We start from the raw sequence: 27,660 nt of genomic DNA, 5'->3' as shown, positions 1-27,660 counted from the left end.
TTTTATTTCAGAGTTTTGTGTAGCGCCTGCAGGGTTGAAATATGCTACTCTCTTTGTTGACATTGTTTCTATCAGATAATAGCTTCTTATTCTTTTGCCGAAAAGCTTTTTAAAATCTGACATGTTGGCTGGATTCACAACGAGTGTAGCTTTAATTGAGTATCTTACATGTGTGATTTAATGAAAGTTAAAGAAGATTTTTACATGATTATTTGAATTTGCCTCGCTGCATTTTCCCAAGTGGGACGCAACCGTCCCCTACACCATAAGAAGTGTAACACATCTCAGTCTTAAAATGCCTGAAATATCTATTTTGTATACTAGTTGAGCACACCTAAGATGTCAATGCGGAATCAATAGTAAACTTTGCAATAAAAGCCCAACATTTGGTACAGAGGTTGATGTACATTATGTACCCAGAAAAGATATAGATGTGGATCCACCCCAGATTTGGCCTCTGGGGGGGCGTGGCAGCCCCGATAACTCAAAAATATCTAAAAAATGTAAATACATATTTAGGTTCTAGTCAATGTCTACACCAAGTCGAGAGTCACATCTTTTAGATTAAATTTGAACTAGAGCTAAATGTCTGATGTCACCGGCACCCATATCACCTAAATCGGCCTTATCTGTGGCCATTTTAGGTCATAACGGTATGTCAGACTAGCTCAATCGTCAAATTATCAGCCTCTGAGTATCACAGAAACACAACACTTTGAATAACAGACAAATGTTCATAACAAGTGGCTATGGGTGAGATGTATCAAAATATAATTTAAAAACATTTATAAAACGCTGTATTTTGAATATGGGGAATTTAAAGAATTGACTTGTGTTACAAAAGGTTAATCAAATCAAAAAGGGTTACTGTTTGACTGAAAGTGTGTTTTTCCATCACATCCAAAAATGACCCCTATTGTTGCTATTAGGGGTTGAAATACTGTAAGTTGGTGCTTTTAGGGTGAAGTTGAATGCACTAACTATAAGTCGCTCTGGATAAGAGTGTCTGCTAAATGACTAAAATGTAATGTAATGTGTAGCATGGGCACAGGGAAGAGAGCTAGTGAAACAGTATCGGCACGGGGCTGAGAGCGAGCACCTCGTCATGTTCAGCTGCCATCTGTTAGGGGCTTCTGTGTTTGATCTTAATATGCATAATTGATCGGCTGTGTAATATTCCTTTTATGAGTGATTTATGACATTGTTTCCTGCTCGGTGCTTTGTGAATCACCTTTCATGCTGCCGTTCCAGAACAGTAACTTCAGTTGAAGAGAACTACAAAAGCTATTGAGTCCCTTTCTACTTTAACTCCAGGGAATCTAGTTTTAGTTCACTTTTGGCTGATATATTCATTGGTGCTGCAGCCAACATATGGAGCCAAAAACTAAATAACCAAATCACATCTGGGGTATGTGAATGCATGATTTGTCCGCTTTCTTTGCATAGAAAGTATAAAGGCTATTTACAGAGTGTGAATGATTATGCTGTGTGTGTGGGTATGCATTGAAGTCTGGATATACTGTATCTTCAGTGGCTTTTCTGGCCTATAGATGGCAGTGTCTCTCCTTTTCTTTTCCCAGTATCTTTACAAGCCAGCAGAAAATTGACTATAAATTCCAGCGCAGGATTTGTTGGGTACATATTTACAGTGTAGCGACACAAGACTAGTCAGTGAGGCAGCCACTTGGGTAAATATGTCCGCCTCAATAAAACGACAACACAGTGGATGTGCTGTTTTATGTTTGCAGTGTGTTTTTCTCTGAATCTGTTTATGCGTTTTTCAGCCGAGGTTGGATGATTTGTATATTCATAAGTCATAAACAAAAAATAAAAAAGCAACGCTCCTGCACTATTAATGAAAGTAGATCAACAGCTTTCGTTCCAGATTCATGGCAAAATACAGAGGCCTGGTTACGAAAGTTAGAATGGCAGAAGTATTTTTACTAGATAACTGAAACCAGAGCCATTTACTACATATCGACCCCCATGTCTGGGGCCTCCAGGGCCTCACCTCGTAGGTGACCCCGTTGTCGGTGCCTGCGTCCCAAGGGATGAGGTCTTGGTCCAGCCTCTGGACCCAGCCACACTCCTTGGTGCAGAGGTCCTCTGCAGACAGCCCCACGTTCCAGTCAGGACTGGGCCCCAGCATGCTCAGAAAGGACATGAGGTGACGCGTACGGTCCACTGAGAACTCAGCCGAGGGAGCTGCCCGCCTGAATAGACAAACAGATACAGACATGCATCGTATGCTCCTCAATGTGCAGATTGATCTGATTGATCAACACACAATGACAATGACATGACAATGTTAAAGACTGGTGAAGCCAGCTTGGTTTTCATTTGAATGCATCACATACCACACCAGTTATCTGCTTTAAGAGTTTAAATGAGCTACATACTGTCCAAACAAAAACATATAACACATTTCTGTCACGCCCTGGCCTTAGTTATCTTTGTTTTCTTTATTATTTTGGTTAGGTCAGGCTGTGACATGGGGGATTTATGTGTGTTTTTGCTGGTCTAGGGGTTTTGTATGTTTATGGGTTGTTGCCTAGTCTAGGTGTTTTTGTAAGTCTATGGTTGCCTAGATTGGTTCTCAACTAGAGGCAGGTGATTATCGTCGTCTCTGATTGGGAACCATATTTAGGCAGCCATGTTCTTTGGGTATTTTGTGGGTGATTGTTTCCTGTGTCTGTGCCACACGGGACTGTTTCGGTGCCAGTTCACTTTGTTATTTTGTATTTGTGTTCATGTTGAGTTTTCTCATTAAATAACATGGGCACCTACAACGCTGCATATTGGTCCGATCCTTGCTACACCTTCTCTTCAGAGGAAGAGGAGGAAATCTGTCATGACAATTTCGTTCATAACAGCTCAACATATTAATAAATAATTACTTGTTTCTATTCAGAACTTAGAGAGAATAATGTATCACTAGAACACATTAAAAAAAGTGTTAATGAAATAGATGTTATGTTGGAAATGTTAAAGCTGGTCAATGTGTGTGGAGGCAAATAGACCGTTTCTGTCCCAAATGGCCCCCTATTCCCTATATAGTGGACTACTTTTAACCAGAGCCCTATAGGCCCTGGTGAAAAGTAGTGCACTATATAGGGAATAGGGTGCTTTTTTGGGACTATGTGTTAATTGCCACAACACAAATTCTAAGAGGAGAATAACATCCAGTCACATCTGAATAGTTACTGATGTGTGAAGAGATACTTATATCATATTTCTCCTTGTCATGTTAAATAGGAGATAAACAACAAAACTCTGTACAATTCTGTAACGTAACACAATGTGGGAGTGTAGTACTGCTCAATTAGATGCAACTGCAGTTCCTGTGAGATGATTAAACAAGTATGGAAACAACAACCTACACTTCGCTGTGCCCTATTTAGAGAACGTATTCCACATGCACATCAATCAATCTCTTTAAACAATCTCCTTCCCTTTGAGACATCTATGTTGTTCTGATTCCCCTTTACCTAAAACAAATGTATATGACTTCTCCAAACAGCCTCTTCTAAAGAGAGAAAATTGGTTGGCTGATGTTAAAATAGGTAAATGTAAACGTCTTAATATATTGGAACTGGAGGGAGTCAATTAACACTAATCACAGAAACACCCAGAGGAAACACATCTCTCATCAAAACAGGAGTCTTCCTTTTGCAAACAAAATACCTCATGAAAAATGTACACAATCATTAATATATTTAAAGAAAACACCCGCAGGCCAGGCAGGTAGCTATTGAATTAATGCTTGGTGATTATCTCCTCCTTAGCCTGTTTTCTGATGAAGTAAAAAAAAACAATTCTCAATTCACCTAGATTATCAAATGATAATCTCTCCAAGTAATTTCACCGTTTTAAAACAGACAATTAACATTTTAAAACCTGTGAAATGTGAGGGTACTCTTGTACATCACAGTGCACTCACACATTCAGGGGCTGCCATGCTGGCCACTGCGCCTTGGTTTTTATCACAGTCAGAACTTCATCACCCTGTGGATGACAAACACAGAGAGAGAAAGATACATTAGTTTGGTCAAATTAGAGAACTGCATGGAGGAATACAGAAATATACCCAACAGGGTTAATTCCTCTCTTTCTTATGAAATCTAAAACATTTTCTAATGTTGAGAGCTGTGAAAGTGGGCATCTTGGGACCAGATGTGTCTGTTATTTTATAATAGCTGTTTTTTTCCACAAGAGGATTCCTCTTGTGAATCACACACAGTAGCTCAGCTGAGCTGGCCAGCCTGGGGGAGCAGGGTGTTAACATAGCAGCATTGTCACCTGCTGCTGAAAAATTAAAGGCCCAGTATCAAACAGAGCCTTTTGATGTAAAACTAAGCAGGGGTTGTTGCTGCTCTGTGAGACAGTGTGGTGTCTGAAATCAAACAAAGGAAAAACAGGGTGGTAGAGATCTGTGGTGTTACATGTAGCCTATTATTGTGTTTTCACACACGCAGCAACGCTCAGTCTCTTTTTGGGACGCGCCCCGCTTGCTTGCATACAAATAAAAAAATATATATGGTTGACTGATGGTTCCGCAATACCCTGAAAGCCTCCTTCTCTTTGTGGATTTCTATAGAAAACATGTCATTTTGAGAAAAGAGATATTGACAAAATTGATATTGGCTACAGGGTCTCTTTGTAGCTTTTTTTTTAGACTATCAACAGTAGCCAGCATATTGCTTTTACCTTCACTATTGAAGGTTTACTTTTGTAAATCACTTTCCCGAAAATAAATAAGCTCAACCAGCAGATTGATGGGAACACCACATGCTATCGTTTGTCACACACCCTACACATATTTGTAAGCTTCAATCTTGTTTTAAAAAGTAAATGAGCCAATCTAGTTCAACAGTGATTGAACCAAATGGTAGCCGAGCGAGGGCTTCGGAGCTAGCAGACGTGTGGCATGGCAGCGGATCGATACTGAGTTTCCTGAAGTCCCACACAGAGATGGAATTCATGTCGTAAGACCGGGCAAGAAAGATGACTGATGGCGAGTAGAAGTGAGACAGAAAAAAGGGTGCGAGGTGCAAACCCAAACCGGCTGTGAAATACAAGCACAAATATCATACCCCTAAGGCATACTAACCTCTCACCATTACAATAACAAGGAAGGTTATTTTTAGTATTTTTTGGGGGGGTATGATATTTGTGAGTCTGTAACTTTCTTACTCATCATTACTCACAATTCATTCAAGGTTATCTGTAATCATGGGAGCATCCACATTAATGAAGAAGTTTTAGAAACATATTCTATTATTATTTAGAATAAAAGTGACTCCAAAATGACACAATACATGATTTACCATTAATTTCTATTGGGCACAAAGTAATCTGAAAGCAGCAAATGCATCCAACAAGTTTGTAGAGTTATAAGCTTGATGTAATCATTATGTGCTAGGAATAAGTGTCACGCTCTGGCCATAGAGAGGGTTTTATTCTCTATTTTGGTTAGGCCAGGGTGTGACTAGGGTGGGCATTCTAGTTTCTGTAGTTCTATGTTTTCTATTTCTTTGTGTTTGGCCGGGTGTGGTTCTCAAATCAGAGGCAGCTGTCTACCATTGTCTCGGATTGAGAATCATACTTAGGCAGCTTTTTCCCACCTGTGTTTTGTGGGTAGTTGTTTTCTGCTTTGTTTCTGCACCTGACAGAACTGTTTCGTTTTGTTCTACTTCGTGATTTTGTTTCAGTGTTCAGTTTGATTAAATATCATGAACGCTTACCACGCTGCACTTTGGTCCACTCCTTCTTCATGCAACGACGAACGTTACAATAAGGGACCAAATACTAAACTTTTAACTACGTTAAAGCGAATTTGTCCCAATACTTTTGGTCCCCTAAAATGGGGCGACCACGAACAAAAGGTGCTGTAATTTCTAAACGGTCCATGCGATATCAATGAAAATACTCTCAAATAAAGCGAACAGTCTGCACTTTAACCTCATCGTCATTGTATCATTTCAAATCCAAATTGCTGTTATACAGAGCCAAAACAAAACAACAAAAAAGGAGGCACTGTCCCAATACTTTGAGCTGACTGTAATTGGCAGCCATTAAATAAATATTTGTTTCGTTTTCAGATTATCCTTCCGGCCTCCCACTGGCTTTTCACAGCCAGGCCTATTTATCAAATCTGTTTGGATTTAACTTCGGTCGATATCATGAACAATGTTTCCATTGAGAGTTGGCTAGGCCAGACATGTCCAGAAGCCACTCCTGCGTTGTCTTGACTGTGTGTTTAGGAACGTTGTCCTGTTGGATTGAGGTCCAGTCTGATGTCCTGAGTGCTCTGGAGCAGGTTTTCATCAAGGATCTCTCTGTATTTTGCTCTGTTCAACTTTGCCTTGATCCTGACTAGTTTCCCAGTCCCTGCCACTGAAAAACATCCCCACAGCATGATGCTGCCACCACCATGCTTCACGATAGGGACGGTGCCAGGTTTCCTCCAGACGTGACGCTTGGCATTCAGGCCAAAGAGTTCAATCTTGGTTTCATCAGACCAGAGAATCTTGTTTCTCACGGTCTGAGAGTCTTTAAGTGCCTTTTGGCAAACTCCAAGCAGGCTGTCATGTGCCTTTTTTGAGGAGTGCCTTCCGCTTCCGCTGTGCTGCAGAGATGGTTGTCCTTCTGGAAGGTTCTCCCATCTCCACAGAGAAACTCTAGAGCTGTGTCAGAGTGACCCTCGGGTTCTTGGTCACCTCCCTGACCAAGGCCCTTCTCCCCCGATTGCTTACTTTGGCTGGGCAGCCAGCTCTAGGAAGAGTCTTGGTGGTTCCAAATCTTTTCCATTTAAGAATGATGGAGACCACTGTGTTCATGCGGACCTTCAATGCTGCAGAAATGTTTCGGTACCCTTCCCCAGATCTGTGCCTCAACACAATCCTGTCTCAGAGCTCTACGGACAATTCCTTTGACCTCATGGCTTGTTTTCTTGCTCTGACATGCACTGTCAACTGTGGGGCCTTTATATAGACGGGTATGTGCCTTTACAAATCATGTCCAATCAATTGAATTTACCACAGATCAATCAAGCTGTAGTAACATCTCAAGGATGATCAATGGAAACACCGGAGCTCAATTTTGAGTCTCATGGCAAAAAGTCTAAATACATACACTACCAGTCAAAAGTTTAGAACACCTACTCATTCAATAGTTTTTCTTAATTTTTACTATTTTCTACATCGTAGAATAATAGTGAAGACATCAAAACTATGAAACAACACATATGGAATCCTGTAGTAACCAACCAATGAAAATATATTTTATATTTGAGACTCTTAAAATGGCCACTCTTTGCCTTGATGACAGCTTTGCAAACTCTTGGCATTCTCTCAACCAGCTTCACCTGGAATGCTTTTTCAACAGTCTTGAAGGAGTTCCCACATATGCTGAGCACTTGGGGAGGCCAGGTCGTCTGATGCAGCACTCCATCACTCTCCTTCTTGGTAAAATAGTCCATACACAGCCTTTCATTTTTACTAATTTTGCTGAATGTGAGCTCAATGACACACAGCGTGTCACCATTTTTAGAGAAAGCTTAACAGTAGCTAGTTTTCTTTAACATACTTTGTTTTTGTAGTAAGTAGCCTACCTAAAGTTTCTCTGATAAATATCTTAGCCTTTGTCTTCACTTGTATCTTCACTCTTACCTCCCCAGAATCAAGGCACTCATATATTTTACCTTAACACGTTTATATTTGAATTATTTGTCATGTTGACCCTAGGCTGACCTCATGTGATGCCCTGTCCAGCCTCTTGAATCCACTAAATGGCCCCGTCTGTTTGTCTATATCCAGCTACAGAGAAGTCTGGGCCATAATTGATTTGATTTCACTCCCGCAAGCGGAGAGGAACTGAGAGGCAGGGCCATGAGCCCCCATAACCACACTGCTCTCCCCCATCACATCATGCTCAGAGGCAGGCAGGCAGAGCAGCTCCCTTGACTCAGCTGTCTTGCCAGCGTGTGGCACTCCGAGGACCCAACGTACCCAGCATACTTCTGCCTCTGCCATTGGCGCTCCCATCTGATGCCCGAGCACAATCAAAACCTAGTGACTTTGCCAAGGGATCTGTTGCATGGCAGCGGGAGAAATATTGTCAAATTGTAATAATGTTAAATGAGCTGGGAGCCTCTGGGAGAGTGTGTAATAAAGAATAAACGCTGTCATATTGGAGTTTAAAAGCAATTCTGGGTGCCTGTCTGGAGAATGAGACTAGGCTCTGGGAGACGATGGTGTGGTCTTCTGTTGTGCTGCAATCGTGCAGTTCGGAGGGTGTATTATACAATCATTACAGGAAACAATTACCCACATAACCTTGTGGCGGACCTTTTTAATCTCTTAGTTCAAACAGTGTGGAATGAAGTACACTTTATACTGTGCATGGTGCAGACAACAAAGCACATTATTAGATATCAATGTATGTATAAAGTAGGCCTACTATTTTAAATAAGGCAAATTAACTTCTGTTATATAATCTACTGTACAGTGCCCTCAAAGACAAGTGTCACTGGCATACATACACACAAAACCCCATAATGTCAAAGTGGAATAATGTTTTTCGGGATTTTAACAAATTAATAAAAATGTTAAAGTTGAAATGTCTTGAATCAATAAATATTCAACCCCTTTGTTATAACAAGCCTAATAAGTTAAGGAGTAAAAATGTGAAGTTTTCAGGAAGCTAGGCATATGTCCCACGTCATTACTTTACAGGATACGCATTTGAACTCAGTTATACATTTTTTTTAATCAAAATGATTTTTTGGGGGCAAAAGGCCTTCTGGAACATGTGAAAGTTCATGTGCCCTAATAACACACTTGTATACCATCTGTAAATGCGAATAAAATGTTAAATTAGGAGCCTACCTGGTTTAGCCACGGAAAAAGGCAGGAAATTTCCCAATAGCCATGATTGTCTGAAATAATGGATGGGATGGACATGTCGAGAGACGAGTTCGGATTGGTCTGCTATGTAGAATGCTTCTGTTTATAACATGAGCTGCTCAGTATGTGTAGATAATCCTTCCTTCCAAAAATGTTGCTACTACTCTCAACATTGCTGCCCTGAATTTAACAGGCGCTATCGATGAAGACCAGTGGGGAAAAGTTGTGATGAACTACTTTCTGGAGGACGATCGTCTCATGCTGATTCTCTCTGACTCTGAAAATGAAGCAGACGATGAGGAAATCCCTGTTTTAGTTCAACACTTTTTAATTGAACCAGACAGTGATGGGAAAGAAACGGCAATCAACAGTGTTGTTGTCACGGAAGATGTTGACCGAGTTTTGAAATCGGTGCAATGCCCGGTGGAAGCAGAGTATGCTTGCAAATGCGGAAGGAGTCGAAAAGACATCACAGAAAGCTGTTGTTTAAAACACCTGTGTCTGGATTACATCTTCATACTAAGGGCAAACATGGCATCCATGAAAGAGAGAGGAGAAGCGTTCATCCATCTACATAGGTAAGAGTCTAGCTACATTTTCAGATATTATATGTTTCTACTTTTTTCCGAAAGTAATTTCATTGCAAGTTAAAGAGTACTGTTAGCTAGCTAGACAACATTAGCTGGCTTGCTCGCTAGCTAATGTTATGTGTATGATCTGTGTAGTAATATTATTCGTATCTCAGAAATCTATTTGCATTGCTAGTTATAGTAATGTTAGCTAGCTAGCTAACATTGAGTCTAAACTACATTACCAAAAGTATGTGGACCCCTGCTCGTCAAACATCTCATTCCAAAATCATGGCATTAATATGGAGTTGGTCCCCCCTTTGCTGCTATAACAGCATCTACCTTTCTGAGAAGTATTTTACAGTCTTTTCAGCCATGAGCATTAGCATTACCGTCTCTGGTAAACACACACTATATCAAATAAAACCAACGTTTATTTGTCAAATGCACAGGATACAGAAAGTGTAAACGATACAGTGAAATGATTACTTGCATAGTGGAGTCGTTTGTTTAGACATGTAGCTAGCTAGCTAAACAATGAACCATAATTCCAACTCATACCGAATCTGCAGGTAACTCAATTTATCCAACTAGGTTCAATGTTAGCTAGCTAGTTAACATTAGGCTATAACTAGAATTGCAAAATCGATTTCTGAGATATGAATAGTATTATTACATAGATCATACATGTAATGTTAGCTAGCTAGCTAACAGTATGCTTTAACTTGCAATGAAAACAACTTTGACAAAATGAAAAATATATCATATCTGAAAATGTAGCTAGCTAGACCCTCTTACCTGTATACATGGATTAACGCTTCTCCCTCCCTGTCACGGATGCTATGGTTGCCCTTATTCTGAAGATGTACACTGGAGACAGGTGTTCTCTTTTCGACTCCCTCCGTATAATATTTGCAATCAAATGAGATCATTTTCTCCATATCCTTAGCTATCGAACTCTGCTTCTACCGGGCATTCCACTTTTTCCACTGAGGGACGGCAGGTAGCCTAGTGGTTAGAGCATTGGGCCAGTAACTGAAAGGTTGCAAGGTTGATTCCCTGAGCTGAGAAGGTATAAATCGTTCTGTCGTTCTGTCGTTCTGCCCCTGAACAAGGCAGTTAACCCACTGTTCCTAAGGTGTCATTGTAAATAATATTTTTTTCTTAACTGACTTTCCTAGTTAAAAAAGGTTACAATTTTTTCAAACTTATTTGTTCCAGTTCGAGATATCTTTAAAAAAAAGCCACGTTAGAAAGGATTACCTACACATACTGAGCAGCTTGTGCAACAGACAGAAGCTTGCTACATGGCAGACCAATCAGAACTCATCTCTCGGGCATGTCCAGCACATCCATTATCCCAGCCAATCATGGCTAGCGGGAAGGTTACTGTCTTTTTTCGTGGCTAAACCAATTAGGCTCGTAATTATATTGTTTTATTTGTATTTACAGATGGCACACAAGTTTGTTCCAGAAGGGATTCCTGCCAGAAAATGCATTTTGATTGTTTTTAAATTATGATGAAATGCCTCTCCTGTGAAGTAGTGAAGTGCGAAATATGCCTAGTTACCTGAAACGAGTCACAAATGTGGAATAAAGTCAAGGGGTATGAATACTTTCTGAAGGCACTGTATAAGAGAAATAAGCCTCATTCACTTGCATGAATATAGCCTTCATATGAGAACTAATCCTACCTTCTAATAGTTCAATCCTTTACATCCTGACGTTCAAACAATGTTTATTTCAATGCAAATCATGATAGATACTTGTTTTTATTTTTTTATAACTTTAATCCTTAAATTATACTTTGGCAAAAGGTCATTGTTCTCATTTAACTTTCTACCGATCCCGTGTCCTGCCTATTTCATTATAGACAGATTACCAGTGTACTATACCTCCCGTTGATAGAGGTTGCTTGATTTCACACAAATTAACAAGATATGTATGTAACATTACAGTATCTGAGCTGGTTGAAAAGCATTACATATCACTGACTTTCCAAGTTAGGTTAAAAAGTATCTCCTGTTACGTGGAATATAAAATAAAAAAAAGAACTGATACTACATTGAATATAGATTTCTTTGATATCAACAATGACATTCATCTGTGTCTCTCATCTACAGTGCTTGGCATCATTTACACATTACTACTGTGCTGTAAGTCAAATGAGGGAGTGCAAATGGGAAAACGGAGAAGTGCATGGGAGCCCTTAACCAGGTTAAATAAGGTACAGCAAGTCAGGAACTATATATTTACATTAAACATTCTAGTCAGTTAGCAGACACTCTTATCCAGAGCAATTATCGTTAAGTGTCTTGCTCAAGGGCACAGACAGACTCTTCACCTAGTCGCCTCGGGGATTCAAACCAGCAATCTTTTGGTTACTGGCCCAAAGCTCTTAACTGCTATGCTACCTGCCACCCTTTATAAATTAAATCAATATGACATACATGATTCCAGACTCCCTGAGCCAGTAGCGGAGCCCAACATTTGTTGGTGGGAACTGCTAACTTCCTGCAATTCTACACATTTTGCTATAAGGGCAGAGAGGAACATTTGCAGTTTCATAGCTAATCTCATGCTATTGAGCACATATTGACATGAGGCCAATTAAAGATTCATCTGAATGTCATTCCAGTGCACTGCTTGCTATGCATTCTATCTGATGGTGTTTGCATGTTTAGGTAAAAATACATAATTATTGGGTGTGCCTTGCTCCCCAGTGGGTGGGTCTGGATATTGTGTGATGTATTTTCAATTCATTGTGGAATTATCTCTTATAGGATGTACGCGATTTGACGTAATCCCTGGGATGCAGGATATTCAGACTATGTGCCTGTACTTGCATGCGTGTGGGTTGTCTTTAAAGTATTTTTGTATTTCAAAAATAGGGAAATGGGACTATTACATAACATTGGTTTATCTTGTTATGTTTTTTTCATTTAAGACTGAGTGCAAGGTTAGTTCTTAAGCATAAACATCATTTTGACTGTAATCTGTCTTCTGTCTGACCTAGACTGCTAACTGTGACCAGCTTTTCTCCATTTAATTTCATGTTTGATAATAAGTATATCTCAATGCCTCTCACCGGTCTCTGTGGAAAAGATGTCATGATCAAACAGTCTGCTGCCATTTAGTGATTTGCCTCGTCAATTGGGCAAGTCTCTAATAGTTTCGGAGGATAGCACTCATACACATGCAGCTCTGTAGTGTATTTTATTAATCAATGTCTCACAACATGAGACAGGAGCCATATGACCAACAAGACTTGTCTTTCTTTCTCTGCCTCAGGCCTGGAAAAATACTGTGTGATTTAAATATTGCCTTTTAATAAAATCAGTGCGGCAACAGCAAAAGCATCTAGCGTAAGTTTACTCCGGCTCATCAGATAAGGGTAATTTGTCATGTTTGGGTGCTGGAGGATGTTTTCTGCGGCGCCAAGTGATAAATCATCCATAATTCAGAATTTATGTTAGATATTACTTGACAAGAGATTACATTAGTCAAACATAAATCACAGACTGTTTAATCATGTCATGGTATAGGCACTTTTGTCAACCAGGGGAATACATTTGTAACAGCAGGTCAGCAGGTAAAAGGACATCATGGTATAATGTTGTCTGAGGCTACTCAAGCCATAGTAGATACTGTACACTAGTGACGCCTGAGGCTACTCAAGCCATAGTAGATACTGTACACCAGTGACGACTGAGGCTATCCAAAGCTACGCACATTGTAAATAATATCAGTGCCTGTCTAATGAAAAAATAACTCAATCAATCATGAGATTTACATTGTGCATGTTACGTCAAAACTCCAGCGCATTCAACCATTACAAACATTCTCACCTCACCTCCAAACTACATTCCAAACTAAATAATATCCTTTAACAAAGCTAGTTGTGGATACTGAGCGTTGTTGATGTGACTAAAGGAAACAACACATTTCTGTGACACTCTAAATTAGTTGGACTTAAACTAATATATACAAAAGTATGTGGCCACTTCTTCAAGTGAGTGGATTCGGGCCATTTCAGCCACACCTGTTGCTGACAGGTCTATAAAATCACGTGCACAGCCTCGCAATCTCCATAGACAAACATTGGCAGTAGAATTGCCTAACTGAAGGGTTCAGCGACTTTCAATATGGCTCTGTCATAGGATGCCACCTATCCAACAAGTCAGTCCGTCAAATTTCTGCCCTGCTAGAGCTGCCCCGGTCAACTGTAAGTGCTGTTAATGTGAAGTGGAAACAACTAGGAGCCACAACAACTCAGCCGCGAAGTGGTAGGCCACACAAACTCACAGAACGTGACTGCCAAGTGCTGAAGCACGTAAAAATAATCTGTCCTCGGTTGCAACACTCACTGCCGAGTTCCAAACTGCCTCTGGAAGCAACGTCAGCATAAGAACAGTTTGTCGGGAGTTTTATGAAATGGGTTTCCATGGTCGAGCAGCTGAACACAATCCTAAGATCAATGCTCAATGACAAGTGCCAGCTGGAGTGGTGTAAAGCTCACCACCAATGGACTCTAGAGCAGTGGAAATGCGTTCTCTGGATTGATCAGTTACGCTTCACCATCTGGCAGTCCGACGGACAAATATGGGTTTACCAGATGACGACAGGAAAACGCTACCTGCCCCAAAGCATAGTTCCAACTGTAAAGTTTGGTGAAGGAGGAATAATGTTTTGGGCTGTTTTTCATGGTTCGGTCTAGGCCCCTTAGTTCCAGTGAAGGGAAATCTTAACGCTACAGCAATACAATGACATTCTAGACAATTTTGTGCTTCCAACTTTGTGGCAACAGTGTGGGGAAGGTTCTTTCCTGTTTCAGCATGACAATGCCCATGTGCACAAAGTGAGGTCCATACAGAAAATGGTTTGTCGAGGTCGGAGGCCTGACCTCAACCCCATCAATCGGAATGCCGACTGCTAGCCAGGCCTAATTGCCCAACATTAGTTCCCGACCATACTAATGCTCTTGTGGCTGAATGGAAGCAAGTCCCCACAGCAAGGTTCCAACATCTAGTGGAAAGCCTTCCCAGAAGAGTGGAAGTTATTTTAGCTGCAAAGGGTGGATCAACTCCATAATAATGTCCATGATTTTGGAATGAGACATTAGACGAGCAGGTGTCCACATACTTTTGCCCATGTAGTGTATGTCTAAGTAGCACAAAGCGGCTATACAGATGGTTAAAGCCCTCTTGCAAAAACATACTTTATTGTAAACATACAGAAATACGAGCTACCAGATCTGGTCTCAGAGATGGCTAACTCCAGAGATCCCTTCGCTCTCTACTGAGTTAGATAGATCTGTGTTAAATTTCTTTGCACCTTACTTGTGGAATGATCTCCAGTAATCTCTAACATTTTATGGTTTGGTGCCGCTCGGGCAGTTCAGACAGCTGGTTGATAACCTTTTTACTGAGGAATGTGTTTTTTTTCTCCCATTATTGTGTTTTATAAGTTACTGTTGTTGAATTACTTATATTGTATGTTTTATTGCTTTGGAATTGTAAATATTGTGCATTTGTATGATTGTGTGCAGGGCCCCCTCGTAAAAGAGGATTTCATAAGATTTCCCTGTTTAAGTAAAGTTTTGAATTGACACTTAAAGACAAGCTTTATGTCTTTCTGTCTGTCTATCCTGCTTCGTTACATGGTATTTCTCTAGACAATGTTTAGACCGACGCATGAATTGTTCTGTTGTCAGTGTCCTGTTGTCATCAGACCAGCATTAATTAGTTTAGGCTATGACTCAATTTAATTAACCCAGCCAAAATGAAATAATATTGCAGATACGGTATCATAGTGCTTTGACGTGAGACATGACTGAAAACACATTTGTGCATAATGATGAGAAGAAAGTTTGCAGAAGAAAGACACTTAAGATGTTTGGTTTCTTAAAACTTTGACATATTTTTTCAACATACCTCCAACAATTTAACATGAAGATGAATATAAGTAGACAAACGGTGTCCCCACATTTGTCTTTAAAGTTGTAAGCATTTCAACGTCAGTTTTCAAAGCATTTTTTCGACCCTGACATGGACATTTCAAACTTTCATTCGGGTGTAATTTCGCCCGGTTTGGTTGGGGTAGGCTGTCATTGTAAATAAGAACTTATTCTTAATTAACTGACTTACCTAGTTAAATAAAGGTCAAATTTAACAGTGAGGAGGCTGACAATGAAGATAGTTCTTGTTGCCCAGCGTTACACGATGCATTAGCAAACGTGTCAAATAGCCGGCTACTGTGCAATGTGTACAAACAAAAATAGCAAACAGACCATTATTCAAAGACAATCTGAATCAAGATAAGTAGAACTCTATCAAAGAAAAAAACATGCTTCAAATATAACTTCCTGTCTGACAAACAAGGTTTAGGGTTTAAATACCACTAACCATAATGCATCAGCCAATAGGAATAACATTAACAATGCATGACCGAGGTGAGCAGGATGATAATGCATGGTGTTACATCAGGATGCCACAAAGTCGGGAGAAGAAGAATATTGGGACAGGAAGATGGATTTCTGAGGAGGAATGGAAGGGGGAAAAAAGAAGAAGAAGAGGTCGAAGAGAATGAGGAAAGCAGAGGTTGGATTTTGAATTTGAGGAAGATGGTGATAAAAATTCAGATGGTGTGTCGAAGAAGAGTGCAAACAACGTGTGCCGTGTGCCAGACCGAATTCTGGAAGTGAATGAGGGTGAGTTAAGTGAGGTGGAAGGTGCGATGAAGAGCTCCGGACCCGACCCTGGCACCAATGAACATGATAAAGAATTATAAAGAATCTGATTCAGAATCTCGTGGTAGGAGTGATATTTTTTAAGAAAATGGATCCTTGCCTTTTGGCAGTTCCATTTGTGGTTTCAGGTTGGGTGGGAAAGGAGTTGGGTGCAGTTGAAATCAGTGAAGGTAACCTGTAGAGGACTTGTGATATTTGTTTGTTTTTCTGCTGACCAGAGGGAGCGGGCACTCCGTGTCACGCAACTTGGGGTCAAATCTGTTTCTTGCTTTGCTCTTTGGAACAGGGCAACATTGAAAGGAGTGATTGATGGGATAGCTTAAAGGGTGGATTTGGAGCAATTGAAGTTAAAGATTCCTGGTGTTTTTGATTCATGTCGTTTTGATGCGACGCAAACCCAGTGGTGAGCGTGGTGAAACAAAGCAGTCACTGTCAGTCCCTATGAGTTTTGAGTCTTGACCCGACAAGGTCATGTTAGGATGTATGAGTTATCCTCTTAGAACTTTTGTGCCCAATCCAATCCACTGCACTGTTGCAATGTTTATGTTCATGTCGCAGCACTTTGTAGGAGTGAGATTCCAAAATGTGGGAAGTGTGCAGGAGGGCATGAGCTAGCTGCTAGATGATTGTGTTTCGGGGGATAATTTCAAAACCAAGGATAATTTTTTTGTGGATCGAACCTTACCTCTCAATTTGTTAGTCAACTGTTTATAATTACATACATACATACAGCTTCTCTGCTGTCATTATGCGTTGCCTTAGAAGTCTAAATAAACCCTTTATCACCCGAATAAACTTCTCTTGGTCATCTCTGCTTCTTTCACGGAGCAAAGATGTTTAGGCACCGGAGAGAAAATGCAACAACATTCTTTCTGTGCAAAATGACCCAACATGTTTCTGATAATATTTCAATTTGGCTTCGATGCATTTTATGTGGTTGAATATCAACTTTTATGAAGCTGATAAAGATAGCACCTCTACTGCAAGAAATGCTTAGTTCTGCAGGAGGTAATATTAAGGCTATGCGAGAGGTTGTAGACCTAAAGTCAGAGTCCAGATGTCAGTTTCCATTTAACCCATCTGAACAGTAGGCTACAGTTCCCTTGACGTGCCATAGGCCTGTTTGATGTCCCCGTCTTGTAACACTGCTATCATCTTCTTTGACCACTTCACCAAATCTTTTCCAAACATTATTTTTCTGACCCGCCCTTCTCATTATTTTCAACTTCGCAGCTTTTCTCTTATTAAATTAAACTCAGACATTGTCCTTTTTGCCTCAGTGGCTCTACATTTACTTTTCCCAAAAGCATTTGGCGATTGGCGTGTAGGCTATTTGGTGTGCGTACAGTTGGGTCCTACATTTTAGAGCCCTATGCATTAATGCTAGATGAAAGAATGAAAGAAAAACCTAAACCTCATGAATTGAACAATAATTATAAATGTATATGTTTTTTCAACTCACCTGCCCTTCATCCACACAATATTTCATGACCCTAAACCTGCCTGCCCCATAGAGTCAACCCACGAATCACTAGCGGTAATTGCTTCGACTGCTTTGCCAGCAGCATACCACCCTGCATCCCACTGCTGGCTTGCTTCTAAAGCTAAGCTGGGTTGGTCCTGGTTGGTCTCTGGATGGGAGACCAAATGCTGCTGGAAGTGGTGTTGGAGGTCCAGTAGGATGCCCCCTTTCCTCTGGTTTAAAAACATAACCCATTGCCCCAGAGCAGGGTGCAGTCTTTCGGATGGGATGTTAAAAGGGTGTCCTGACTCTCTCTGGTCACTAAAGATCCCATGGCACTTATCGTAAGAGTTGGGGTTTTAACCCCAGTGTCCTGGCTAACCTAATCATCCCCAGCTTACAATTGGCTCATTCATCCCCTGTAACTATTCCCCAGGTTGTTGCTGTAAATGAGAATGTGTTCTCAGTCAACTTACCTGGTAAAATAATAAATATATATATTTTTAAAGACCTTCAGCTCAGTTGATTTTACTCAGTCTGGTCAGGTAGGCAGGCTTCCAAATTAGTTTCTGGCCCCCTGCCCTTCCAAGAAATCATCTGACTGGGAGGGATGTTGACTCCATTGATTCAGCTTCTTACAAAAACAAGTAGTGATGAAGTCAATCTCTCCTACACTTTGAGCCATGAGAGATTGACATGCATATAATTAATGTTAGCTCCCTGTGTACATTTAAGGGCCAGCCGTGCTGCCCGGTTCTGAGCCAATTGTAATTTTTGTACCTATTTGTACCTATGTACCTATTTGTGGCACCTGACTAGGGCCTGTGGGAACTGCCTTATTGAAAGTGTTGTTATTAAGACAGATCTCACCCCATCTAAGCTACTGTTGTATCAATATGTTTTGACCATGGCAGTTTACAATCCAGGGTTACTCCAGGCAGTTTAGTCACCTCAACTTGCTCCACATTATTCATTACAAGATTTAGTTGGGGTTTAGTGAATGATTTGTCCCAAACACAATGCTTTTGGTTTTGAAATATTTTGGACTAACTTATTTCTTGTTACCCATTCTGAAACGGACTGCAAGCTCTTTGTTAAGTGTTGCAGTCATTTCAGTAGGTGTAGTAGCTGACGTGTATAGTGTTGAGTCATCCACATACATAGATATACTGGCTTTAGTCAAAGGCTCAAAGCATGTCGTTAGTAAAGATTGAAAAAGTAAGGGACCTAGACATCTGCTCTGGGGAATTCCTGATTTCCTGAATTCCTGGATTATGTTGGAAAGGCTTCCATTAAAGAACACCCTCTGTGGTCTGTTAGACAGGTAACTCTTTATCCACAATATAGCAGGGGGTGTAAATCCATAATACATACGTTTTTCCAGCAGCAGACTATGATTGATAATGCCAAAAACTTTTTTATCATCAATTTCTCTCAGCCAATCATCAGTCATTTGTGTAAGTGCTGTGCTTGTTGAATGTCCTTCCCTATAAGTGTTCTGAAAGTCTGTGGTCAATTTGTTTACTGTAAAATAGCATTGTATTTGGTCAAACATAATTTAAAAAAAAAGTTTACTAATGTTTGGAAACAGGTTGATTGGTCGGCTATTTGAGTCAGTAAAGGGAGCTTTACTTTTCTTAGGTAGCGGAATGACTTTAGCTACGCTCCAGGCCTGAGGGCACACACTTTCTGGTAGGCTTAAATTGAAGATATGGCGAACAGGAGTGGCAATATCGTATTCTATTATCCTTAGTAATTTTCCATCCAAGTTGTCAGACCCCGGTGGCTTGTCATTGTTGATAGACAACAATAATTTTTTTCACCTCTTCCACACTCAATTTATGGAATTCAAAATACAATGCTTGTCTCTCATAATTTGGTCATACTTGGATGTGTAGTGTTGGCATTTGTTGCTGGCATGTCATGCTTAAATTTGCTAATCTTGCCCATGAAAAATTCATTAAAGTAGTTGGAAATATCCGTTGGTTTTGTGATGAATGCGCCCTCTGATTCAATGAATGATGGAGCTGAGTTTGCCTTTTTGACGAAGAGTTCTTTTAAGGTGCTCCAAAGCTTTTTAGTATCAATCTTTATATAATTCATCTTTGTTTCATAGTATAGTTTCTTCTTCTTTTTATTCAGTTTAGTCACAAGATTCCTTAATTTGCATTACATTTGCCAAATCAGTTCTTTTGCCAGACTTATTTCCCTCATCTCTCTCAACTATACAATTTTTCAATTCCTCATCAATCTAAGGCGATTTAACCGTTTTTATAGACATTAATGGGTGCATGCTTATTTGTAACTGGAATAAGCAATTTCATAAATGTGTCAAGTGCAGCATCTGATTGATCCTCAATACACACCAACAAATATTCTTTACATCATTAACACAAGAATCACTACAAAACGTCTTGTATGACCTCTTATATACTATATTAGGTCCAGCCTTTGAAACTAGATCGCAATTGAATATCACAAAATTGGAGAGAAAAAGGGGATAAAATTACAACAATTATTTTTTATATTTTTATAACGTCACCATGGTTAAATCACTGAGCCATTTTCTTCCTCTCGGGAACTGAATTAGGAAGAACGCATGTATTATTGTCATGACTGGGTGTATTGATACACCATCCAAAGTGTAATTATTAACTTCACCATGCTCAAAGGGATATTCAATGTCTTGCTTTTTTTACTAGCCATAGGTGCCCTTCTTTGCGAAGCATTGCAAAACCACCCTGGCCTTTCTACAAACATAATTCTACTTTGACATTATGGGGCATTGTGTGTAGGCCAGTGACAAGAACATCTAAATGAAATAAAATTCAGGCTGTAACACAACAAAATGTGGAAAAAGTCAAGAGGTGTGAATATTTTCTGAGCACTGTATATTCATGCACTTATAAGCCAATCTTGGATCTGTCTTTAATAGAAATGTAGGGTGTTATGCACTAAATATTATATATTGTCTTGTTCTTAGGCCCATCTGATATATACTTTTCTTTTGTAGTGTTTTGTACCACTTTTTTGTAGAACTCTTTTCTATAGTCACATGATTTTATCTATATAAACATGTAAAATACACGTAGCCTAACTGTAGAGATACACTTTTAAAAAACATTATTTTCCCCAGCGTCAAACTGCTGATAAAAGTATTACCATACCATCCACGTACATTCAGGTCTGAGGTGCTGTAGCTACCCCCACCGAAACTCTATGGAGATGATTAAATGTAAAATGTAAATGTGTGATTCAGGCTGTTAGGATAGCAATAACCACATAAGCCACGCAATTGCAATTATCTTGTCTCCTCTAGTAACTCTGAACTACATTAATGGAAAGTGACGGTAGAGATAACTGAGTCAAACAATTATAATGAAGAGGGACGAGAACCCAAGTCATCGACTTGTCACACAGAAAATATAATTCACAAATCATCTCTAACAAAGGTAACAGGGTCATATCCAAGGCCTTTGAGTGTCTCATCATCAATAAACCAGCCTGCCAAATGTTTAATGGAACAATGGAATCAACAGCCAGGCCTACTATGATTGTGGGTTTGAAGGAATTGTTCGCCGCTCTTTCCCCATGTTTTTTCAATGCACGGCTAACTGATACAATACGTTTCCACTAGCATTGCTAAATGGTACACTACAAATGCTTGAGCAGAACGTTCCATGTGGCTAAGACACACGTAGTTTGTTAATTGCTAACATGCTACAGTAGAAAATGCCCTCTGGATTTTTGATGACTTGGCAGGTGGCAGCATGAAAGGCGCAGCTTGTCCCATGAATTAATCACAAAAATTGAGGATTAGCTGATAACTACGAAACAAACATTCTGGATAATATAGAGAATCTGGAACTATGTATTGATCAACATTTTGATATGCCCGAAAAAGAAACGGATACATTGAAGAGAACAAGAGAAGAGCTTTCCTCGAGTTCTGCGAGAGAAACAGGAGGAAAGTCTAAAATTCCTAATTTAACATTGGAGGGGGACGTTTTTATAACTATGTATCCAAAAGACAGAGTATTGCTTACAAGTATGAGCGCGCAGTTAAAAAAACATGATCTATTGCCTGGGATACTGGGGGAGGTTGAGGCCTTAAAAATAGGAATGGATTACACTAATAAAATGATGGAAGAAATATGAGCGGAAAATAAGATATTGAATACTACCGTGGACTCCTATAAAGACACTACTACAGAGAGGCTACAGTATGATAATAAAATGATGAAAGCCGAATGACTTGCTCTAAAGTGCAGAAGTATGAAAAATAATATTGTTAGAATGGGAAAACTATCAATCATCGGAGGAAAAAGTCAAGTTGTTCATGAAATGTAATCTCAAGATGACGGACAAGCAGGTGGAAATAATTGATTTTCAAAGAGCTCACCATTTCGGTGGCAGAGGGGAGGGAAGGCCCCGTCTGATCATAGCTATGCTAACTCACTCAAAATTAAAATAGCCTTTTTACAACAGGGTCGGAAATTGCAGAACACCCCATTCTCTATTAATTAACAATTTCCTCATGAAATAGTGGACAGACGGCGTGCCCTGTATCCCACTTTCAAAAGGCTCCGATCAGAGAAGCAGAATGTTCGTCTAGGTGTGGCGAGCCTCATCCCCCTCTCCCTGCCACCCCCTTTCCTCCTTCAACTAGGCTGCTGTGGTCAGAGAGATGTCGTAAATTCCTGAGGATCTCCTCATGGACACACAGTATAGAGAGAGTAAATTTTCATAGAGAACAGGGGAATTTCTTCCACCTCACAGAACTTGAGGTCCGAACAAATGTAATGTTCCGGAGAAAGTATAGAAGATCGGTGAAGAATCCAGCTACGAACTGGTCCGTTTGTTACAACTTGGGGAAGCTCATGGGAGACGGTGTGGCCACATTACCATAACGCTGTTTATATAATAGCCTCAGATATGAGGTTTACATCTAATTGTTGTATAAGATGAATGAGTGAGTATGATACTGTTTACACAATTTTACAATGTGATTTTGGACTGTTTAATGAAGGAAAACTCAAAAAGGGAATTGGAGTTAACTAAATAAGAGGACCGCCCCTGAGCCCAGTTAGGGTCAGGCGTCCTGGGACAGCCCTTTTCTGCAATTCCGAATAAAACCCAACTTTGAGTAATTATCACCAGACCATGTGTTCTCCATTAGGAGGGGACAAAGGTTGTAGACCATTGCTGAATATTTTAACCATACCACGTGGATAAACTCTTAGACTATTGATACCGACAAAATAAGAACAAGTCTTTGATATTAATTACTAGTCTGCAGCTAGGAATTTGGTATCATTGAACGCAAAGAATGACAACCGCCGAAACATCCATTCTATAACGAAACAAATTAATGTCACTCTGAACAAACCACTCTAATTGTTAGACTTATCACTCTGTAGTGACTTCTTAGTCGACCCCCACTTCCCCTTTTGTCTAACAAGCGGCCATGCCGGTTTAGCCCACTAGGGCACATTCCCCTATTATTTCTTGTAACCACATTTACCTTGTTTGTTTGTTTGTTTATACATTTCTGTGAATTACTAAATTAGTAATAAATAAATGATTTAAGACAATTGATGTATGGATGACTCATAGTGAAGACTGGGTTTTGGAATGAGACTAATGACGTTTGGAATGAGACTAACGTGAGGTAAAGTAAATAATTAATTAAGTCGAAGACTAATTGATCAGATAAAATATCTGAAAAGTTATTTTAGGAAATGATAACTTTGTAATCTGAATATTTTTCCTTGGTGCCCCGACTTCCTAGTTAATTACAGTTACATGATTAATCAGTTGATCGCATAATACTAATTACAGAGAATCTTTGATAAAAACTATAAGTCTTCAATGTAATGATAGTAAAGACACGACAGTATGATGAACTTATCCTTTTTCTATTTAGGCATTATGGTACTTTGGCCGATATGGACATAATATCAGCTTTTGATTTCGGTGAAGGCGAAGATAGGTAAGGCTGACCTTTTCTTCTTTATGATTTTTTATTTATTTAAATTGAAGATTGTACATTAGAAATACCATGGTCGTTTTTTAAAGTATAATATGGTATGGCCTAATTGTTGGCCTACTTTTTATTTTATTTTGGATTTTTTTCCATGTTATTTGGTTAGTTCTCTTAAGCATCCTCAAAGATATTTATGTTATCATGGGACTGCCCATATTTCCCTCTGGCCAATGCCAATTGTCGGCCAAGGGTTTGCCTTAGGATGTAAAGGTGCGTCATGAGTCAGGGAGATGGTCTGATGGTCTTAGTGACAAAAGACCTAGATATGGGGGGAGGTTTTGGTGGGTGGAATATTAGGACAATTGGAGGTTTACAAAGTTGCAGCTACATTATGCGTAACAGTGCAAATTATTATGGTACAGCTATATGGACACTTAATCATCATGGTGCTTTTTAATAGTAAGTTTACAAACATTGCTTGTGGTAAGTATAATTGAAACATGGGTATCATTATGGTAAGTAAGTATAGAAAGTTATAATTGTAACGGCTTAGCAGATCATAAAAAAATACACATTTTACATGGCTAAAAGAGAAAGAATATAATATCTATTGTTTACAGGAAACTCATTCTATAAATATAGATGAGGTTGGGTGGAAAAAGGACTGGGAGGGAGAAATATATATTTGTCATGGGCAAAGAAACTCAAAAGGGGTGATTATACTAATTAATACACATTTTGATCCAATTGTGCAAACTGTACAAACAGACCCGCAAGGAAGATGGATTATTTTAAATATGCTATTGAACTAAAAACAGATCTGACTAATTAATCTATATGGGACAGATAATGATGATCCACACTTTTTCTGAAAATATATATACAAATCTATTGAGCTCACAAGCAATGAAATAATCTATTATTATGGTGGGAGATTATAATACGGATTTAAGTACCTCAATGGATCGTAAAGGAAATCACTCTACAAACTATCCCCCTCAAGCACTTAAGGAGATCATGAATATCAAGGATACATTAGAACTAGTAGATATATGGAGGTTGAAAAACACTGACCTAGTGAGATATACATGGAGGAGGCTTCATCAAGCTAGCCGTCTTGATTACTTCCTAGTCTCGCTCTTGCTGGCATCAAAAGTAAAAAAGTATTAATAGGAGAACGAATGCAATCGGACCACCATCTAATTGGCCTCCATATAACCCTTACAGAATTTCCACGTGGACGGGGGGATATTGGAAATTTAATCAAAGCCTATTGGATGACAATTTGTTCTTAACTGAGACAAAATAATTCATAATTTACTTTTCTTGTACAACATAGGTACAGCAGATCCCCTTATTGTATGGGACACTTTCAAATGTACTTTTAGAGGTAATTCAATACAATACCCTTCATGAAAACAAAAGCAGCTTAGGTCAAAAGAGATTAGACTAATAACGGAACTAGAGGAAGCTACAGAGCAGGTCGATGGTCATGGAAACTGTCCTATAGAGGCACAAAGAGGAAAAAAAAAAGAAAAAAACTCAACTCGTCGTGTTTGGAGGACAAAGAATGCTGAGTTACATCCAAAGAACACCATACCTACTGTGAAGCATGGGGGTGGAAACATCATGCTTTGGGGCTGTTTTTCTGCAAAGGGACCAGGACGACTGATCCGTGTAAAGGAAAGAATGAATGGGGCCATGTATCGTGAGATTTTGAGTGAAAACCTCCTTCCATCAGCAAGGGGAAAAGATGAAACGTGGCTGGGTCTTTCAGCATGACAATGATCCCAAACACACCGCCCGGGCAATGAAGGAGTGGCTTCGTAAGAAGCATTTCAAGGTCCTGGAGTGGCCTAGCCAGTATCCAGATCTCAACCCCATTGAAAATCTTTGGAGGGAGTTGAAAGTCCGTGTTGCCCAGCAACAGCCCCAAAATATCACTGCTCTGGAAGAGATCTGCATGGAGGAATGGCCCAAAACACCAGCAACAGTGTGTGAAAACCTGTGAAGACTTACAGAAAACGTTTGGCCTCTGTCATTGCCAACAAAGGGTATATAACAAAGTAATGAGATACACTTTTGTTATTGACCAAATACTTATTTTCCACCATAATTTGCAAATAAATTCATAAAAAATCCTACAATGTGATTTTCTGGATTTTTTTCCCTCATTTTGTCTGTCATAGTTGAAGTGTACCTACGATGAAAAGTACAGACCTCTCTCATCTTTTTAAGTGGGAGAACTTGCACAATTGGTGGCTGACTAAATACTTTTTTTGCCCCACTGTATATCAGACCTTTTTTTGATGTACTCAAAGATCCTTTATTAGCATGTTTTAATTACTCTTATACAAATGGTAGACTTTCAGGTACTCAACAAGGTCTGATTTCATTACTACTAAAACAGGACCCAGGTGGTTAAGTACTGTATAAAGATTCAGTCCATTTAAAAAACTGGAGTCCTCTAACACTTCAATGTTGCGATGTAAAAATCCTGGCGAAATGCATAGCATATAGACTTCAAAAGGTTTTACCAAATATTGTTCATCCTGATCAAAAAGGTTTTTTACATGGACGATATACTGGAGATAATATATGACAATTACTTGAAACAATTGAACATTATGAAACATCGAAGACAAAAGGCTTGGTCTTCATTGCACATTTTGAAAAGGCGTTTGATAAAGTATGACTAGAATTTATGTATAAATGTCTGGATTACTTACCTTTTGGTGAATCTCTTATACAATGGGTTAAAGTTATGTACAGCAACCCCAGATTTAAAATAGTAAATAATGGTTACTTCTCAGAAATGATTGAGCTTTTAAGAGGAGTAAAACAAGGCTGTCCTGTGACAAGTGGGGGCTCGTCCGTAAGTTAAAGTTAATTGTACTTTCGTCTTTCTTTAGTATTTTAGTTTACTTTAACATTTTGTCATCATTGATTAAGTTTTTGTCTAGAATGTCTTTGTCTTATTATGGATACATTTATTTATTTGCAATTTGGCTTATTTGATTATTGTTTTGTAGTTAACTTGGGTTAGTTTACTTCAGATTGCCAAATGTTTTGTTTGAGGGGATGTTTTATTTGGGCCAATATTGTTGAAGCGAGGGTTGAGAGCCATGTGTTCTTTTGGTTTAGTTAGCTTGGTAGCTACATTTTTTACCAATTCACTCTGGGTTTTGTTCAGGTGGGAGTCCTCTCCTGTTCAGGCTTATCAGCGAGTGTCAATAGGAGGCTTGTGGTGTTTTTGTTTTGGGTAGCAGTGAACGTGGGTAGAGCATCCCTTTCCCTTTTCCCTTACATCGGCTCAGGAGCACCTCCGTGGTTATGGTTGTCTTTTCCACTCCACTGGTATTGTGTCCATAAAACCCCACCACATGTGACTGCACGAAGACCAGGGCCAGTTAGTTAGTTGTTTTTGGAGGATAGTGGGGTGTGGCTCCTGTCCTTGAACCCAGACTGACAGCAGGTGTGTTGTGTGTTTTTTGAAGCATTTGTAATAGTTGTGTTGGTTGAGGAAAATGTCTTCCATTTTGAGTAGGTTTGTTCAAGCTCCTTCAGAGGTAGCCTTAGAGTTGTGTACTAAAGAGCAGTTAATTGAAATTGCTGAACATTATCAGATTGAGATTATTGATAAAAAATTAAAGAGACTGTTAAAACTAGATTAAAGCAGGGTCTTAGAGAAATTGGTGTTTTTTGGGGTCCGTCTGCTAGTAGTGAGGGTGTAGGTTTTCAGTCTACCCATTCATTAACTTTTGAGCAGCACAGGGAGCTGTTACAAATGCAGTTAGAGATAGAGGGATTGATAAATGCTAATAGACCAGAAGGATTACCACAGTTTGATGGTTCACAGAATCTTCGTTTGTTGCCTAAATTTGATGAGTCAGATCCAGACACATACTTTGCTTTATTTGAGCGTATTGCGGAAGCTAGAGCTTGGTCAGATTTGGACATGACTATGTTGTTGCAATGTGTACAGGTAA

General features: G+C 39.5%; 1 protein-coding gene across 1 annotated transcript in view; it reads right to left on the bottom strand.

Moving 5' to 3' along the window:
* Positions 1–27,660, bottom strand: part of LOC118401013 (spondin-1-like) — a 127,255-nt gene that overhangs the window by 14,261 nt on the left and 85,334 nt on the right. Inside the window, exons 7-8 of the mRNA XM_052474762.1 lie at positions 3,941–4,005; positions 2,012–2,213 (exon numbers count right to left, since the gene is read on the bottom strand). Of these exons, the coding sequence (XP_052330722.1) occupies positions 2,012–2,213; positions 3,941–4,005 (267 nt within the window). The remainder of the gene's footprint in view (positions 1–2,011; positions 2,214–3,940; positions 4,006–27,660) is intronic.

This window comes from Oncorhynchus keta, chromosome 22 (assembly GCF_023373465.1).
Source record: "Oncorhynchus keta strain PuntledgeMale-10-30-2019 chromosome 22, Oket_V2, whole genome shotgun sequence".
NCBI lineage: Eukaryota > Metazoa > Chordata > Actinopteri > Salmoniformes > Salmonidae > Oncorhynchus > Oncorhynchus keta.
The sequence above is the reverse complement of the archived record's forward strand: the minus strand, read 5'-3'. Positions and strand labels throughout refer to the sequence as shown.